Genomic DNA, 19237 nt, shown 5'->3' with positions numbered 1-19237 from the left:
AGATACAACTATTCACAGTGCACAGAGTATTAGATGTCAATATTCAAAGTGCACACACAAAGCAAGATCAGACTGCATTCGCTACAGTGCCAGTGTACATTAATACTCACGGTGCACACGAAGTAAGATTCAGGCAGCCATATCTACGGTGCAAGCACAGAGCAGCGCCTGACATGCATTGTATCGGGCCACACAGAGGAGCCTCAGGCAACAATCGTGACAGTGCAATAACAAGCAAGATCAGACGTCGATGCTCAAGTCAGACATCAGTGATCACAGTGCACCCACTAGCAAGATGAGACATCAATAGCTACAGTGCACACACCCAGCGCCAGACACCAATATTCACAGTGCATGCAAAGAGTAGGTTCAAACATCCGTATTCGAAGTGCACGCGCCTGGACCGCTCTCAAACAACACCATTGACAATGCACATTGACAACAATATCAAACAGTAATATTCTCAGTTTACTAACACAGCAGGATCGGACATCAATGTTCACAATACACAAAGAAACAGTATCACACAGCAAACTTCACAGAGCAGTAAATGCGACATCAGACATCCATATTCACAATGCACACAAAAGTGTCGGGCACCAACATTCTCAGTGCACAAAGAGAGCCAAATAGACATTAAAATTCAAAGTGCACACAGAAACAGTGGCATGCCTCACAGAAACCGTGGCAGGCCTCACAGAAACCGTGGCAGGCCTCACAGAAACCGTGGCAGGCCTCACAGAAACAGTGGCAGCCCTCACAGAAACAGTGGCAGCCCTCACAGAAACAGTGGCAGCCCTCACAGAAACAGTGGCAGCTCTCACAGAAACAGTGGCAGCTCTCACAGAAACAGTGGCAGGCCTCACAGAAACAGTGGCAGCTCTCACAGAAACAGTGGCAGCTCTCACAGAAACAATGGCAGGCCTCACAGAAACAGTGGCAGCTCTCACAGAAACAGTGGCAGCTCTCACAGAAACAGTGGCAGCCCTCACAGAAACAGTGGCAGCCCTCACAGAAACAGTGGCAGCCCTCACAGAAACAGTGGCAGCCCTCACAGAAACAGTGGCAGCCCTCACAGAAACAGTGGCAGCCCTCACAGAAACAGTGGCAGCCCTCACAGAAACAGTGGCAGCCCTCACAGAAACAGTGGCAGCCCTCACAGAAACAGTGGCAGCCCTCACAGAAACAGTGGCAGCTCTCACAGAAACAGTGGCAGCTCTCACAGAAACAGTGGCAGCTCTCACAGAAACAGTGGCAGGCCTCACAGAAACAGTGGCAGGCCTCACAGAAACAGTGGCAGGCCTCACAGAAACAGTGGCAGGCCTCACAGAAACAGTGGCAGGCCTCACAGAAACAGTGGCAGCTCTCACAGAAACAGTGGCAGCTCTCACAGAAACAGTGGCAGCTCTCACAGAAACAGTGGCAGCTCTCACAGAAACAGTGGCAGGCCTCACAGAAACAGTGGCAGGCCTCACAGAAACAGTGGCAGCTCTCACAGAAACAATGGCAGGCCATACAGAAACAGTGGCAGGCCTCACAGAAAGAGTGGCAGCCCTCACAGAAAGAGTGGCAGCCCTCACAGCAAGAACAAACATATATTCACAGTGGAAAGAGACACTATAATACACCAGTATTTTAAGTGCACACAATACACGATTAATATCACACTTCACTGTTCACAATGCACATAGAACAGTATCCTACTGCGATATCAACAAGGCGCACGGAGAACACGATCAGACATCAATATTCAAAGTGTGCAGAGAAAAGTGTTATAAAACAATAGTAATTGTAATTCTATTTATATGGTGTTTACTACTCCTGACAAGGCATCGAAGTGCTTTTTCGGCGAGTAGCACGCTACTCCGGAACCCAAAAAGAATTAGTGGTGAATTAGTATAGGGAAATATGAAATTAATTTGAGCGGTGGACATGTTAGTCTGTTCGTTGGATTGAAAAGAATAGTGGAGGGATAGAAGAGGGAAGGGGGTAGAAAGTGTTTTTTTGGAGGGGGCTCAAAACTGTAGGAGGTGGTTTTGGATAAGTAAAGGGGAGCTGGAGGGGGAAAGAGTCAGAGGGAAGGGATTAGAAAGGCTTGTTTGGGAGATCTGAATTGTAACTGAGGTGTGAGCAGATGCAAGGAGGGGTAGAGGAAGTTAATTTGTTTTTATACATTTTTTGCAATTCAATATTGAAGCAATTGTTGTTACTGTGCAGTGAAATAGTATATGTTAAAATTCAGATGACGCACAGAGAACAGCACCATACACCGACATTCACTGTACACCGATCATGACTAGACACCAACATTCAAAGTGAGTACAGAAAACCACATCCAACACCACTATCTACAGTGCACACAGGCAGCAAGATCCGCTATGAATATTCAGAGTGCACACAGGCAGCAAGATCCGCTATGAATATTCAGAGTGCACACAGGCAGCAAGATCCGCTATGAATATTCAGAGCGCACACAGGCAGCAAGATCCGCTATGAATATTCAGAGCGCACACAGGCAGCAAGATCCGATATGAATATTCAGAGCGCACACAGGCAGCAAGATCCGCTATGAATATTCAGAGTGCGCACAGGCAGCATATTCAGAGTGCACACAGACAGCAAGATCCGCTATGAATATTCAGAGTGCACACAGGCAGGAAGATCCGCTATGGATATTCAGAGTGCACACAGGCAGCAAGATCCGATATGAATATTCAGAGTGCACACAGACAGCAAGATCCGCTATGAATATTCAGAGTGCACACAGGCAGGAAGATCCGCTATGGATATTCAGAGTGCACACAGACAGCAAGATCCGCTATGAATATTCAGAGCGCACACAGGCAGCAAGATCCGATATGAATATTCAGAGTGCACACAGACAGCAAGATCCGATATGAATATTCAGAGTGCACACAGGCAGGAAGATCCGCTATGGATATTCAGAGTGCACACAGGCAGCAAGATCCGCTATGAATATGCAGAGTGCACACAGGCAGCAAGATCCGATATGAATATTCAGAGCGCACACAGGCAGCAAGATCCGCTATGAATATTCAGAGTGCGCACAGGCAGCAAGATCCGCTATGAATATTCAGAGTGCACACAGGCAGCGAGATCAGATATGAATATTCAGAGTGCACACAGGCAGCAAGATCCGATATGAATATTCAGAGTGCACACAGGCAGCAAGATCCGCTATGAATATTCAGAGTGCACACAGACAGCATATTCAGAGTGCACACAGACAGCAAGATCCGCTATGAATATTCAGAGTGCACACAGGCAGCAAGATCCGCTATGAATATTCAGAGTGCACACAGGCAGCAAGATCCGATATGAATATTCAGAGTGCACACAGGCAACAAGATCCGCTATGAATATTCAGAGTGCACACAGGCAGCAAGATCCGCTATGAATATTCAGAGTGCACACAGGCAGCAAGATCCGCTATGAATATTCAGAGTGCGCACAGGCAGCAAGATCCGCTATGAATATTCAGAGTGCACACAGACAGCATATTCAGAGTGCACACAGACAGCAAGATCCGCTATGAATATTCAGAGTGCACACAGGCAGCAAGATCCGATATGAATATTCAGAGTGCACACAGGCAGCAAGATCCGCTATGAATATTCAGAGTGCACACAGGCAGCAAGATCCGCTATGAATATTCAGAGTGCGCACAGGCAGCAAGATCCGCTATGAATATTCAGAGTGCACACAGGCAGCAAGATCCGCTATAAATATTCAGAGTGCACACAGACAATGAAAGACACCAATATTTGCAGTTCACAGGGCAGGATATAGCAATACCAGGCATTAGTATTCATAGTACACACAGACAGTATCAGGCATCAATATTCAGAGTAGACACACAAAAGCATACACCAATATCTGTAGCGCACAATGCAAGGCCAGGCATCAGTAATCCTAGTACACACAGACAGTATCAGACACCAATATTCAGAGTAGACACTAACCTGGCATGCAGCAATAGCTGCAGACACACAAACCTAGCATGCGCCAATATATGTAAACACACAAACCTAGCATGCGCCAATATCTGCAGACACACAAACCTAGCATGTACCAATATCAGTAGACACACAAACCTAGCATGCACTAATATCTGCAAACACACAAACCTAGCATGCACCAATATCTGCAGACACACAAACCTAGCATGCACCAATAGCTGCAGACACACAAACCTAGCATGTACCAATATCAGTAGACACACAAACCTAGCATGCACTAATATCTGCAAACACACAAACCTAGCATGCACCAATATCTGCAGACACACAAACCTAGCATGTGCCAATATCAGTAGACACACAAACCTAGCATGCACCAATATCTGCAAACACACAAACCTAGCATGCGCCAATATCTGCAGACACACAAACCTAGCATGCAGCAATAGCTGCAGACACACAAACCTAGCATGCGCCAATATATGTAAACATACAAACCTAGCATGCGCCAATATCTGCAGACACACAAACCTAGCATGCGCCAATATATGTAAACACACAAACCTAGCATGCACCAATAGCTGCAGACACACAAACCTAGCATGTGCCAATATATGTAAACACACAAACCTAGCATGTGCCAATATCAGTAGACACACAAACCTAGCATGCATCAATATCTGCAAACACACAAACCTAGCATGCGCCAATATCTGCAGACACACAAACCTAGCATGCAGCAATAGCTGCAGACACACAAACCTAGCATGCAGCAATAGCTGCAAACACACAAACCTAGCATGCGCCAATATCTATAGACACACAAACCTAGCATGCGCCAATATATGTAAACACACAAACCTAGCATGCACCAATATCTGCAGACACCCAAACCTAGCATGCACTAATATCTGCAAACACACAAACCTAGCGTGCACCAATATCTGCAAACAAACAAACCTAGCATGCGCCAATATCAGTAGACACACAAACCTAGCATGCACCAATATATGTAAACCGACAAACCTACCATGCGCCAATATCTGCAGACACACAAACCTAGCATGCGCCAATATCTGCAGACACACAAACCTAGCATGCACCAATATCTCTAGTGCACAATGCACGCCCAGGCATCAGTATTCACAGACATTATCAGACATCAATATTCACAGTGCACACAGACAATATTAGACACCAGCATTCACAGTGCACACACGGATGATATCAAATATCTGTATTCTGAATAAACACGGGGGGTATCTCGCACAGATATGCACCGTGAACACACAGGACAAGGATTTAAGACAGCAGTGTGCAGAGGGAGAACAGAAGCTGACAAAGTACCGAGTGTGCAATATCAGAAACCACTATTGACGGGCACGCGAGGGACAGGAAAATACACAAATAACCTGTCGGCAGATACAGTTATTCTAAGTATGACTCGATATTTTAAAGGGCGAACTCTTGTGTAACACCTCAGAGTTCTTAATGCAAAGAAAAGTAAAAGATAACCTGGCCACACTTCTCAGAAAGAGTTTAATGTCAGCTAGAAAACAAAACATCATCGTGACATCATTTCTTGGAACCAAACACGAGCCACCAACGAAAACACAACAACAAAACCAGCAAGAGAACAGAATCGAAAGCCAACTCAGAAAAGCAGGGGGGCACAAATAAAGCAACAGTCCATAAACTCTGGCTAACGCTGGGGGGCAGGCAGGGTGCAAGCCAGTGATGAGCAGAGGAATGGGCGGAGCCAATGCACAGAACACTCAAGAAACAAGGAAACGCAAGCATTGGCAGCGCCAAGAGCCCTGGCTTATAACTGAGTGCCTTGTCAGTCACTGGTGAGTTCAGGCACTCGATATGTAGGCATAAATGCTCAGTGCTGCTCACCCTCAGTGTCTGGACATCCTCACGGATGAAGAGAAGCGCTCTACAAATCTACTGGTTGATGGATAGACCCCCTGACCTCTTACATTCACGCATGCACCCACCGACTCATTCTTGCATCTGCACACTTCCCTATCCATAAGCAAAAACACACAAAATGTCAACAAGTATATGCAAGATATATTAGAAGAATAAAAGTAGAAAAATGGGTCTAAACAGTACACTTATAAGAAAAAATAATTCGAACATAGAAGCAGGCGGCCACCTTACAATGATGCTGTAGACAGTGTATCGCTGTTTGAAAGTTCCAGCATGGCTGCCACTTTTAGAAACAACTTGTTGACCATCTTAGAGGGGTAAACAATGGCGCACTATGAACAATACCATTCCAAGATGGCCGCCCAGATTTGACGCAGCAAGTGCTATGGTTGTGGTGTACAACCGAGAGACCCAGAAGCATTGTCTAGGGACATGCGGATCACTAAACAATACTAGTAAATATTGCTTCAGTTCTCTACATAAATACAAATAAAATAAAAAGGAGAAGGAAAAGCATGAACAGGGAGCTATAAAAAGAGAAAATGAAAAACTACAGGATCGACCCACCAGCCGTGGCACTGAAACACGATCATTTTGTGACAGATGCACATAATCAGGCAAAATGCTGTCACTCAGAGCAATGGAGCGATTATCCGAAGTGGGCGGGCCCATTGCTTCATGCGGTCATGGACGGAAACAAGGTGAGAATGACACTGGAACAGACCAATGGCAAAGAGCTGTGCCAAAGCCCTCCTATGGGCCTGATTACAAGTTTAGTTGCTATTTATCGCACCTGATAAATAACAATACCACGGGGCCCGTTACTTATAGGGTGCAATAAAGAACACATATCACGAGTTCCAGGGGATTCACATGGGGATCTTGTTTATTAATGCACCAAAACATGCAGGATACGGTAAATACCCTATGCTTTACCCCTGTTAACTAAATTTAACAAAGGTTGAGGTATTTAACGCATCCAATAATAACCAGATGTGTGAAATAACACTCAAATTGTAATTCCAACCCCAGCGCCAACAGGGGTTTGCACAGGGTTGAGAAATGAATGACCGACTCGTAATCAGGCCCGGAGTGTGTGTGTGTGTGTATATATATATATATATATATACACACACACACACATACATACACACACACAGCAACCCAGGGGAAAACACCACAGGTACGGACCACCAACGCAGTGCACAGATGTTCTAGAGACGCGGGTTCACGGTTCCATGTGTTTTTTTAATTCATATACACCCAATGGTACAGACGCGTTTCTACCGCTATATATATATATATATATTGATTTCTTTTATTATAAGAACCTTACAGGTAATTAAACCGTTCAGATCCTCCTAGGAAGGGCAAACAAGGATTATCACAATGCGAATCTACTACCCCCAGGGTTTGCCAGAGGGGCCAATTCAAGCACTTGCCGATAACTGTAATATTCCATGCAGCAAAACATCTCCCTGCATATAATAAAAACCCACCCTTTAATGCCTATTGGCTTTGACACGTGATTTCCAATAAATAAGACAGTCTTAACTTTAAATAATAAAACGGATCGCCAACAGCCTCGATCACTGAACACACGAGCACTCTTTCAGCAGAAGTACACAACTTCTGCCCAATCAAATGATGTACTCAGGTCATCAGCATATGGGCGGAGCAAGATCCCCTCTCCCCCTTTGGAAGGCTCTGTTTCTGTTGATCACGTGACCGGTCTGGTGATAGCTGCAGTGGGAAGCCAGAGCTAAAGATACAGACAGTGTTGTGCTCAAAACCCAGGCCTAAAAAAAACAGCACTGCAACACCAACCACCATCCTTTGCACTGAGTCAATATAATACCAGTTTGTTCACGGTATTTCCACAAAGGTAAACGCACTCAACTCAAAGGCGCGGTATAACATAGGCATGGCCCCTGAGCACAGAAGGTCCGTGTTAGACGGCTGTATGGTCACCAATAGAACACTTCCGCAACTGGTTACTCCACAAACACAGAGCAGTACTGAAACAAGATTATGTTCACACTACACAGAATATTAGTGTAACATGGCCATGTAGACTGAGTATACAGGAACACGACTGACCACAGACACACCGTGTTAAAAACACGCGTGCAGAACACAGACCGCAGGGATACATACTACAGATAAAGCTATAATCTAAATGGTCCCCTACACTGGTTAATTGACTGTTTAGAACTTTTAATATTACTACCACCCTCATTTGCTCTATTTGGGGCAGCAATCTCCCAGGTGGCTGAACCTGGGCCTCAACTTTAAAACCCTCCTACTGCAATGACGGTCCCCAAGACGTGGGCCTTTCTCCAAAGCACACCTTCTCCCCTTGTTGGGGAGGGTTCCTGCATCTGTTCCTCGAAGCTTCAGAGTCCCCTTCTTGATGAGACCACAGTGTCAAGGGAGACACACTCAGGAGAAGATTGGGAATGGTCCTACTACCACTGGGAGCACAGCATCGTACACCGCGACCGGCGTTCTCGATGAATACTTTTTATTGACGATGCCCCCCTAGGTGGAATCCAGTACTTTTCTGTATGCATTGCGGTGCCCGAGCTACCTTTGGCCGATGGAGCTGTCATATGCAGCTATTGAGGAGTCTGGCTCTGGTTCACCCCTCAGCCGCCACCTACCCAACCGGACTTCGGACACTGTTTTCCTCGTCTCCCCGTTGCATTTCCTACCCCCGCCTCGCCTCTTCCTTCTATTATTCTTGGTCTACCTCCCCTGCTCCTTTCCTGCCCTCCCCCCCAAATGTCTCTCCCCTGCCTGTTCTTCTTCTTCTTTCTAATACTTATACTGCGCTTTGATAACTCAGTAACTTCGTTCCTTGCAACTGATGTCATTTTGTAACTATGTTCTGAAACAATGCTCTATCTCATGTAAAGCGCTCCGAAACCTCCGGGTCTAGCCAGCGCTATATAAAACTTTTCAAATTAATAAATAAAATAGTGTAACACAAGCCCATTGTATAGTTATGTAACAAGAGTATGTTCAGTGCTCATAAAATAGTATGTTAACGCGCATTAAGTCCAACACATTGGTGTGACGTATGTATTCTTAAGACAGAAAATTGGTGTTGCAGCGCATGTATTCGCTGAAAATAGCATGTTTGCATAACCAGTGCATGTACATAGAACACAGTTAGTGTAACATCTCACAACCATTGAGTGCACACCTTATATCACAACACACGTGCATTAAACCGTAGCTCAACTTGGGCGTGTTCACGGATCAGTGTGTAACGCAATACCGCGACAGGTAATACTCACTGAATGCTGAATAAAGAACAACAGTATCCGCAAGAGAAAGGACTAGACGTGTGACAGCAAGATCCAAAGTGCAGACACAAAATACTAACAAGCACTGGCAAAGGCAATATGTGCTCTATAAAGACTGAGCAAATGGCTTTGCCAATGTTTCTTTGCACGAAAGAGAGAAAAAAAAAAAAGAGGCCTCTCAAGTGAGCAGTGGAAGGATATAACTCGTCCAATCAGAGCCTGTGATAAGGGTTTGCTCCTTGGCACAAACACAAGCATAGGAAGAAAAGCCATCCAATCAAGAGCAGATACCTGCGATTGACAAAGCCAGCCAATCAGGGCCAAAGCTCACTCTTTGCAAACAACAGGTCTCCAAGACGTAGGAGACGCCACAGTGAGCACCACGATTGCCCCCCTCAGCAGGGTACAACATAGCAACCAGGCACCGTTGGCACAGTGCTCACTAAATAACAATTACCTGCACTAATGTCAACAGCGCCGGTGCTAATGAGCGCTTTAAAGCGCTTCATCTCCCGCCGTGCTTTAGGAGCCCAGTAACCGCGCTTCGCTCGACGTGCATACGCCGTGGCCATGGGCACAGCTGTCTGTCAGTGTCAGGGGTCTCCGTGGGACTTCCTAGGGGGACGGGATCTGAAGTGGGGGTTCCCTCCCCACGAGGAGCTGGCGTGCTAGGGGCTTGAACCACAACCATTCAGGAGGGCGGGTGGGGGCTGTAGGGTTACGTGGTGGTTCAGGTTACTACTTTCTTGCTGTCCAGCTGTGAGGCTTGTTGGAGGGGGAGGGGGGGTGGGGGGGGGGGGGGGCAGTTGACGAGCCTCACCACACTAGTGGTATTTGCTTCTTGCATGGGGTCCACATGTTCCGCGGAGCTAGGTTCCATTTAACGCCAGTGAGCACCCCCCCCCCCCCCTATGATGGTGCCAGGGCCCTTGAAGACGACAGCTCTGTTCAAGGGCAGGCACAAGGCGCCCGTCGTGATTTCACAGTAAAGACGGAGACGCCCCCCCCCCCACCCGTGATAGTTTTACTGCAGCAATAGCGCCCCCTTCACACACGAGTTCTAACTGCAGCCACCGAGATCACAGCCCTGGCTGCAGTTGCAACAGGTCCTGCGCCCTCCCCCACCTACATTCATTCTGGCTGAAGCAGCAGGTGCCCCCTAACCCACCCCGGGTCTAGCTGCAGCAGCACAGCGTCCCTCTACCTTGGTTGATTGCAGCAGTAGACACACCACGACATCCACCCTCGTCTGGTGGCACCATTAGCGCCCACTCCCCGTCAAACCACCCCCCCTTCTCAGTTCAGCATCTTCCCCACCCTGATTTAGACTGCAGCAGCCCCGACCCCCTGTTACTACCTGCAGCAGCCCCGCCTCACTGTTACTAGCTGCAGCAGCACCGCCCCCTGTTACTAGCTGCAGCAGCACCACCCCACCTGTTACTAGCTGCAGCAGCACTGCCCCCGTTACTAGCTGCAGCAGCACCACCCCCGTGGCAGCACCGCCCCCCCCTTTTACTAGCTGCAGCAGCACCACCCCTCCAGCACCACCCCGTTACTAGCTGCAGCAGCACTGCCCGATACTAGCTTCAGCAGCACCACCCCCTCCCTGTTACTAGCTGCAGCAGCACCGCCACGTGTTACTAGCTGCACCGCCCCCTGTTACTAGCAGCAGCAGCACTGCCCGCCTGTTACTAGCTGCAGCAGCACCGCCCCTGTTACTAGCTGCAGCAGCACCGCCCCCTGTTACCAGATGCAGCAACACAACCCCCCTGTTACCAGATGCAGCAACACGGCCCCCCTGTTACCAGATGCAGCAACACGCCCCCCCTGTTACTAGCTTCAGCAGCACCGGCCCCATTACTAGCTGCAGCAGCACTGCCCCCCTGTTACTAGCTGCAGCAGCACCGCCCCCCTGTTACTAGCTGCAGCAGCACCGCCCCCCTGTTACTAGCTGAAGTGGTACTGCCCCACTGTTACTAGCTGCAGCACCGCCTCGTGTTACTAGCTGCAGCAGCACCGCCCCGTGTTTCTAGCTGCTGCAGCACTACCGTGTTACTAGCTGCTGCGGCAGCACCGCCACATGTTACTAGCTGCTGCAGCAGCACCGCCCCTTGTTGGTAGCTGCAGCAGCACTGCCCCCTGTTACTAGCTGCAGCAGCACCACTTTCCCCTGTAACTAGCTGCAGCAGCACCACCACCCCTGTTACTAGCTGCAGCAGCACCGCCCCATTACTAGCTGCAGCAGCACCACACCTCTTAATAGCTGCAGCAGCACATCCCCCTGATACTAGCTGCAGCAGCACCGCCCCCTGATACTAGCTGCAGCAGCACCGCCCCCGTTACTAGCTGCAGCAGCACCGCCCCCCGTTACTAGCTGCAGCAGCACCACACCTCTTAATAGCTGCAGCAGCACATCCCCCTGATACTAGCTGCAGCAGCACCGCCCCCTGATACTAGCTGCAGCAGCACCGGCCCTTGATACTAGCTGCAGCAGCACCGCCCGTGTTACTAGCTGAAGTAGCAGCACCGCCCTTGTTACTAGCTGCAGCAGCAGCACCGCCCCTTGTTACTAGCTGCAGCAGCAGCACTGCCCCTTGTTACTAGTTGCAGCAGCAGCACCCCTTGTTACTAGGTGCAGCAGCACCACCCAGTGTTACTAGGTGCAGCACAGCCATGTGTTACTAGCTGCAGCAGCACCACCCCGTGTTACTAGGTGCAGCACAGCCCCGTGTTACTAGCTGCAGCAGCACTGCTGCATATTTCCTAGCTGCTACAGCGCCCCATGTTACCTAGCTGCAGCAGCACCGCCCTGTGTTACTAGCTGCAGCAGCACTGCCTGTGTTACTAGTCACAGGAGCACCGCCCGTGTTACTAGATGCAGCAGCACCGCCCGTGTTACTAGATGCAGCAGCACCGCCCCGTGTTACAAGTTGCAACAGCAACGCCCTGTGTTACAAGTTGCAACAGCATCGCCCGTGTTACTAGTTGCAACAGCACTGCCCCATGTTACTAGTTGCAGCAGCACCGCCCCATGTTACCAGTTGCAGCAGCGCCACCCCGTGTTACTAGTTGCAGGAGCACTGTTAAAGCAAGTTCAGTTGGAGGTCTGGACATGGGTATAAGAATCATGCCAGAGCAAAGTTTTTATTTAGAATAATATTTTTACAAATTATTTTTTTGAATGCAAAAAAGAGAAAAGATTTGCAAAATGTTTGAACGTGATTTTAGCATTGATTCTGTGTGTGTGTAAAATTGTTCTAGGCCCTGAAATCCCTTCTGGGGATGAAACGCGTTGGCTGGGTCTGCCAAAAATGATTGAAAACCTATTACAATAAAGAAAGTTTTGAGAAAATTTCCAGGTTTTAGAGAATAATTTCCAGAGGAAGGAAAGATTGCACTGTTGAACTTGGAATCTAAAGCAATTACAACTTTATACAAAAATTAAAATATATGAACAAGAGATTTTGTTGCCCTCCTGACAAAAAGAGCACTGTTGCCCCAAATTACCTGTTGTAGGAGCGCCGCCCCGTGTTACTAGTTGCAGAAGCGGCGCCCCAGTGTTACTAGTTGCAGCAGAGCCGCCATGTTACTAGTTGCTCCCACGCCGCCCCCATTTCACTACATGCAGCAGTGCTGCCCACTGTTACTAGTTGCAGCAGCACCGCCCCTGTGCAACTAGTTGCAGCAGCACCGCCCCTGTGCAACTAGTTGCAGCAGCACCGCCCCTGTGCAACTAGTTGCAGCAGCACCGCCCCTGTGCAACTAGTTGCAGCAGCACCGCCCCTGTGCAACTAGTTGCAGCAGCACCGCCCCTGTGCAACTAGTTGCAGCAGCACCGCCCCAGTGCAACTAGTTGCAGCAGCACCCCCGGTACTAGTTGCAGCAGCACCGCCCCCTGTGTTACTAGTTGCAGCAGCAGCACCCTATGTTACTAACTGCAGCAGCACCGCCCCATTACTAGTTGCAGCAGCACCACCCCATGGTACTAGTTGCAGCAGCCCCTCACACGTGTTACTAGTTGCAGCAGCACTGCCCGTGTTACTAGTTACAGCAGCACCGCCCCCGTTACTAATTGCAACAGCCCCCCCATTACCAGTTGCAGCAGCACCATCACCCATGGTACTAGTTACAGCAGCACCGCCCCGTTACTAGCTGCAGCGGGACCCCAATGATACTACTTGCAGTAGTAGAGACCCCCTCACTCCAGTTACATAAGCCCCAGTCTTCCTGTCAGACATCGTGCATCAGGCGAGCCCACCATCGCCCAATCTGCAGCAGCAACACTGTCCCCGTGTTACTAGTTGCAGCAGCACCGCCCGACCCCCCTGTTACTAGTTGCTGCCGTGCCACCCTCATGTTACTAGTTTCAGCCGCCCCATGTTACTACTTGCATATGCACCGACCCCATGTTACTAGTTGCAGCCACACCTCCCCATGTTACTAGATGCAGCCGCGCCACCCCATGTTACTAGTTGCAGCACCACCCCCATGTTACTAGTTGCAGCACCGCCCATGTACCTATATGCAGCAGCACCGTCCCCATGTAACTAGTTGCAGCAGCACCGCCGCCCCCTTGTTACTAGTTGCAGCAGCAGCACCCTATGTCACTAATTGCAGCAGCACTGCCCCCGTTACTAGTTGCAGCAGCAGCACCCCATGGTGCTAGTTGCAGCAGCCCCTCACACGTATTACTAGTTGCAGCAGCACTGCCCCTGTGTTACTAGTTGCAGCAGCACCCCCCTGTTACTAGTTGCAGCAGCACCCCCCTGTTACTAGTTGCAGCAGCGTCACCCATGTTACTAGCTGCAGCAGCACCCCATTGATACTACTTAGTATAGCAGTAGTAGAGACCTCACTCCAGTTACATAAGCCCCAGTCTTCCTGTCACACATCGTGCTTCATGCATCAGGAGAGCCCACCATTGCCCAGGCTGCAGCAGCAACACTGCCCCCCGTGTTACTAGTTGCAGTAAAAGAGACCCCCTCACTCCAGTTACATAAGCCCCTGTCTTCCTGTCACACTTTGTGCTTCATGCATCAGGAGAGTCCACCATTGCCCAGGCTGCAGCAGCAACACTGCCCCGTGTTACTAGTTGCAGCAACACTGCCCCCGTGTTACTAGCTGCAGCAACACCGCCCCATGTTACTAGTTGCAGGAGCAGCACCCCCAATATTACTAGTTGCAGCAGCACCCCATGGTACTAGTTATAGTAGAGACTCCAATTAGGAGAGCCCGACATCGCCCAGGCTACAGCAATAACACTGCCCGTGTTACTAGTTGCAGCAGCACTGCCCGCCCCCGTGTTACTAGTTGCAGCAGCAGCACCCTATGTTACTAATTGCAGCACTGTCCCCCGTTACTAGTTGCAGCAGCACCCCATTACTAGTTACAGCAGCACCGCCCCCGTTACTAGCTGCAGCAGCACCGCCCCCGTTACTAATTGCAGCAGCCCCCCCATTACCAGTTGCAGCAGCACCATCACCCATGGTACTAGTTACAGCAGCACCGCCCCGTTACTAGCTGCAGCGGGACACCAATGATACTACTTGCAGTAGTAGAGACCCCCTCACTCCAGTTACATAAGCCCCAGTCTTCCTGTCACACATTGTGCTTCATGCATCAGGAGAGCCCACCATTGCCCAGGCTGCAGCAGCAACACTGCCCCCGTGTTACTAGTTGCAGCAGCACCGCCCGACCCCCCTGTTACTAGTTGCTGCCGCGGCACCCTCATGTTACTAGTTTCAGCCGCCTCATGTTACTACTTGCATATGCACCGACCCCATGTTACTAGTTGCAGCCACACCTCCCCATGTTACTAGTTGCAGCACCGCCCATGTACCTATATGCAGCAGCACCGTCCCCATGTAACTAGTTGCAGCAGTGCCCGTGTTACTAGTTGCAGCAGCACCCCCATTACTAGTTGCAGCAGCACCCGTTACTAGTTGCAGCAGCACCCGTTACTAGTTGCAGCAGCACCCGTTACTAGTTGCAGCAGCACCCGTTACTAGTTTCAGCAGCGTCACCCATGTTACTAGTTACCGCAGCACCGCCCTCGTTACTAGCTGCAGCAGCACCCCATGGTGCTAGTTGCAGCAGCCCCTCACACGTATTACTAGTTGCAGCAGCACTGCCCCTGTGTTACTAGTTGCAGCAGCACCCCCCTGTTACTAGTTGCAGCAGCACCCGTTACTAGTTTCAGCAGCGTCACCCATGTTACTAGTTACAGCAGCACCGCCCCCGTTACTAGCTGCAGCAGCACCCCAGTGATACTACTTGCAGTAGAAGAGACCCCTTCACTCCAGTTACATAAGCCCCAGTCTTCCTGTCACACATCGTGCTTCATGCATCAGGAGAGCCCACCATTGCCCAGGCTGCAGCAGCAACACTGTCCCCCGTGTTACTACTTGCAGCAGCACCGCCCGCCCCGTGTTAGGAGTTGCAGCAGCACCGCTCGCAGCCCCCGTGTTACTAGTTGCAGCAGCAATGCCCATCCCCGTGTTACTAGATGCAGCAGCACCGCCCCCATGTTACTAGTTGCAGCATCACTGCCCCTATGTTACTAATTGCAGCAGCGCCGCCCCATGTTAATAGTTGCAGCAGCACCGCCCCCATGTTACTAGTTGCAGTAGCACTGGCCCCCATGTTAGTAGTTGGAGTAATAGAGACCCCCTTACTCCAGTTACATATGCCCCTCTCTTCCTGTCCGAATTCATGCTTCATGCATCAGGAGAGCCCACCATCGCCCAGGCTGCAGCAGCAACACTGCCCCCGTGTTAGTAGTTGCAGCATCACCCGCACCCCCGTGTTACTAGCTGCTGCATCGACAGACAATGCTCCTCCACCCCTCCCCCGTTACCATTTGCAGCAGCACCCCGTTTTACTAGCTGCAGCAGCACCCCAGTGATACTACTTGCAGTAGAAGAGACCCCTTCACTCCAGTTACATAAGCCCCTGTCTTCCTGTCACACATCGTGCTTCATGCATCAGGAGAGCCCACCATCGCCCAGGATGCAGCAGCAACACCGCCCCCGTGTTACTAGTTGCAGCATCACTGCCCCTATGTTACTAATTGCAGCAGCGCCGCCCCATGTTAATAGTTGCAGCAGCACCGCCCCCATGTTACTAGTTGCAGTAGCACTGGCCCCCATGTTAGTAGTTGGAGTAATAGAGACCCCCTTACTCCAGTTACATATGCCCCTCTCTTCCTGTCCGAATTCATGCTTCATGCATCAGGAGAGCCCACCATCGCCCAGGCTGCAGCAGCAACACTGCCCCGTGTTAGTAGTTGCAGCATCACCCGCACCCCCGTGTTACTAGCTGCTGCATCGACAGACTCAATGCTCCTCCACCCCTCCCCCGTTACCATTTGCAGCAGCACCCCCGTTTTACTAGTTGCAGCAGCACCCCCGTTTTACTAGTTGCAGCAGCACCGTCACCCCCATTACTAGTTACAGCAGCACCGCCCCCGTTACTAGCTGCAGCAGCACCCCAATGACACTACTTGCAGTAGAAGAGACCCCTCACTCCAGTTACATAAGCCCCAGTCTTCCTGTCACACATCGTGCTTCATGCATCAGGCGAGCCCACCATCGCCCAGGCTGCAGCAGCAACACTGTCCCCGTGTTACTAGTTGCAGTAAAAGAGACCCCCTCACTCCAGTTACATAAGCCCCTGTCTTCCTGTCCGACATCAGGCGAGCCCACCATCGCCCAGGATGCAGCTGCAACGCTGCCCCCGTGTTACCAGCTGCAGTAATAGAGACCCCCTTACTTCGGTTACATAAGCCCCAGTCTTCCTGTCACACATTGTGATTCATGCATGAGGAGCCCACCTTCGCCCAGGCTACAGCTGCAACGCTGCCCTCGTGTTACTAGTTGCAGCAGTACCGCCCGTACCCCCCCCCGTGTTACTAATTTTAGCATCATCGCCGACTCAATGCCCCCCCACACCCCCTGCTAATAGTTGCAGCAGCACATTCCACACTGGTTCAAGGGTAGGAGCCGGACACCAGGCACACCCACAAGCAGGGCCCTCCCATTGTTTGTAGAGCCCCCCCACCCAGCTGCAGTAGCACGGCCCCCACCCCGTTGAAGGGGAAGCTGCAATACCCCCACCATTTCCTGGTTGTAGGTACGGCGGCAAGCAGAGCCCCCACCCTGGATCAAAGGCAGCACGCGAGCCACGGCCCGGGGCTGCAGACACTACACCGGCCCCACCGTCCGTGCAGAGGCAGGCATTCACCCGTAACCCTCGCCCCGGGGGTAGTTTGCAGCAGCCCCCCCCCCTCATAGTTACAGCACGACTGACTCGTGCCCCCCCCCCACATTGCCCCTTCTCACCCACTGATGAGGATAATTTTGGGGGTGCTAGAGTCCGAGCCCCGCGCTTTGATCATACCCCTTCCTAGGGTGGCACCTCCTTGCCCTAATGCCCTCCACGCCCCCCCCCGTGCCAGACCCTACCTTGATGATGCTGCTCCTCCGGGGGATGCCCGCCTTGCCGTCCCTTCGGTCGGGGCTGGGGGGCGGCTCCTCGGGCCCCCCAGGGGGTACGCAGTCTCCATTGGACACCCCCGGGCTGAGGGAGCAGCCCTCGCCGGCCCCCTCCGCCTTGAGCGCGCCGGCCCCAGGGGGGGAAGAGGGCAGGCTGCCCCCGGTCTCCTCGGCGCCCCCTCCCCGGCCGCTCTCCGCCATCCTGCCGCCGCCGCCTGCCTCCTCCTCTTCCTCCTCCGCCTCTTCCTCCTCTGCGGGTCTGAGAACCGAGAGCTGAGGCTGGAGAGCCCGGGGGAGGGAGGGGCGGGACCAGGGCGCCCCCAGCCCCTGCCACCGGAGGACGGGGGTCTGCGGGGGGTGGGCACGCCCCCCCCACCGTGCTGGAGGCTGCAAGGGAGGGGTGATCCCCTCACCATCCACCCCCCCCCCCTACGGACAGGGGGCTAGACCACCGGGGGCATTGGGGCTCAGATCAGGGGGCCGCCGCTAGGGTGGGGGCTGAGACCACCCAGGAGGACGGACGGTGTGAGGCGAGGGGGGAAACACACTGGAGTGAAAAGGTGTGTGAGGGGGGTAGATTGGACAGACCGAGGGCACGGAACTGGGGTCAACAAATCGTAGAAAAATCGGTGCACCCAGGAATGCTTGTCCAGCACAGCTTCCGTTTGAAGTGCTTCGCACGGAATGTCTACCTTGAAAGGCAATTAATTGTACTGACACGGGTCGTTTTCGACACACATTGAGGGTCAAATCAAATGGCCCGACCCTCCGAATGAGGGTCCCTCGAGAGCTGCGGGCAGCATTGCTTCTAGAGAGCCCCTGGTGTTACCTGTCAGCTTCGGTAATTAGCTCTTGCTTTTAGATACATTATTTTGATTTTTACCAGCATTATATCTGAAATATAGGGACATTGGGTCCGCCCTCCTCATCTATTGGTCTGTTGTTGTGTCATTCCCATTTTGGTTCTGCCCACTACTACTACATCATGGAGTCAGCCCATTTCAGCCATTGGCTAACCACTGCCAGTTAGGACATTCTTCTCTTGCACAATGTGCATTTACACACAAAAAGTAGTCCCTTTCTAAATTTTTACAAAAAGGATTCATCAACAATAGGAAATCCAAAAGCTGGCAGCCTAACATCTGCCAGACCTATTGGCTTTGCCAAAGCTTATTTTTTTGCCATTCTGGTACTTGTAAGATTTGTATTTAAAAAAGGGAATGCCAGTCGTGATGGCGTTTTAAACAATACGTACGGTTTTGAAGATAGTGCAGGCTGGCAAGTGGCGGCCGTGGAGTCCAATGCGGGTATGGGTGATGTGGTCATTGTAGTTAGACTCTTGTCGTGTGCTGCAGAGTGCAGGGTGCATTTAAGGGACTCCCTGGTGGGGCCCGGGAGGCTATGAACCAGGACTCTGACACCTTCAAGATGCAAAAGTACCAGGGCGTCAACAGTAGTTCTGAAGTCGCTTTCTGCAATCTATCGTTCCACCTTCTTTAGTAGAGACAGCAGGTCCCAG

The 19237-nt window shown here is 51.0% G+C and overlaps 1 protein-coding gene across 1 annotated transcript in view; it reads right to left on the bottom strand.

The window, feature by feature from the left end:
- PLCL2 (phospholipase C like 2) overlaps window positions 1-18004 on the bottom strand; it is a 464688-nt gene extending 446684 nt beyond the window's left edge. Inside the window, exon 1 of the mRNA XM_085630443.1 lies at window positions 17689-18004. Within this exon, the coding sequence (XP_085486569.1) occupies window positions 17689-17919 (231 nt within the window). The 5' untranslated portion in view covers window positions 17920-18004. The remainder of the gene's footprint in view (window positions 1-17688) is intronic.
- Window positions 18005-19237: the final 1233 nt, after the last annotated feature.

Source organism: Triturus cristatus, chromosome 10 (genome assembly GCF_964204655.1).
Source record: "Triturus cristatus chromosome 10, aTriCri1.1, whole genome shotgun sequence".
NCBI classification, from domain to species: domain Eukaryota; kingdom Metazoa; phylum Chordata; class Amphibia; order Caudata; family Salamandridae; genus Triturus; species Triturus cristatus.
The sequence above is the reverse complement of the archived record's forward strand: the minus strand, read 5'-3'. Positions and strand labels throughout refer to the sequence as shown.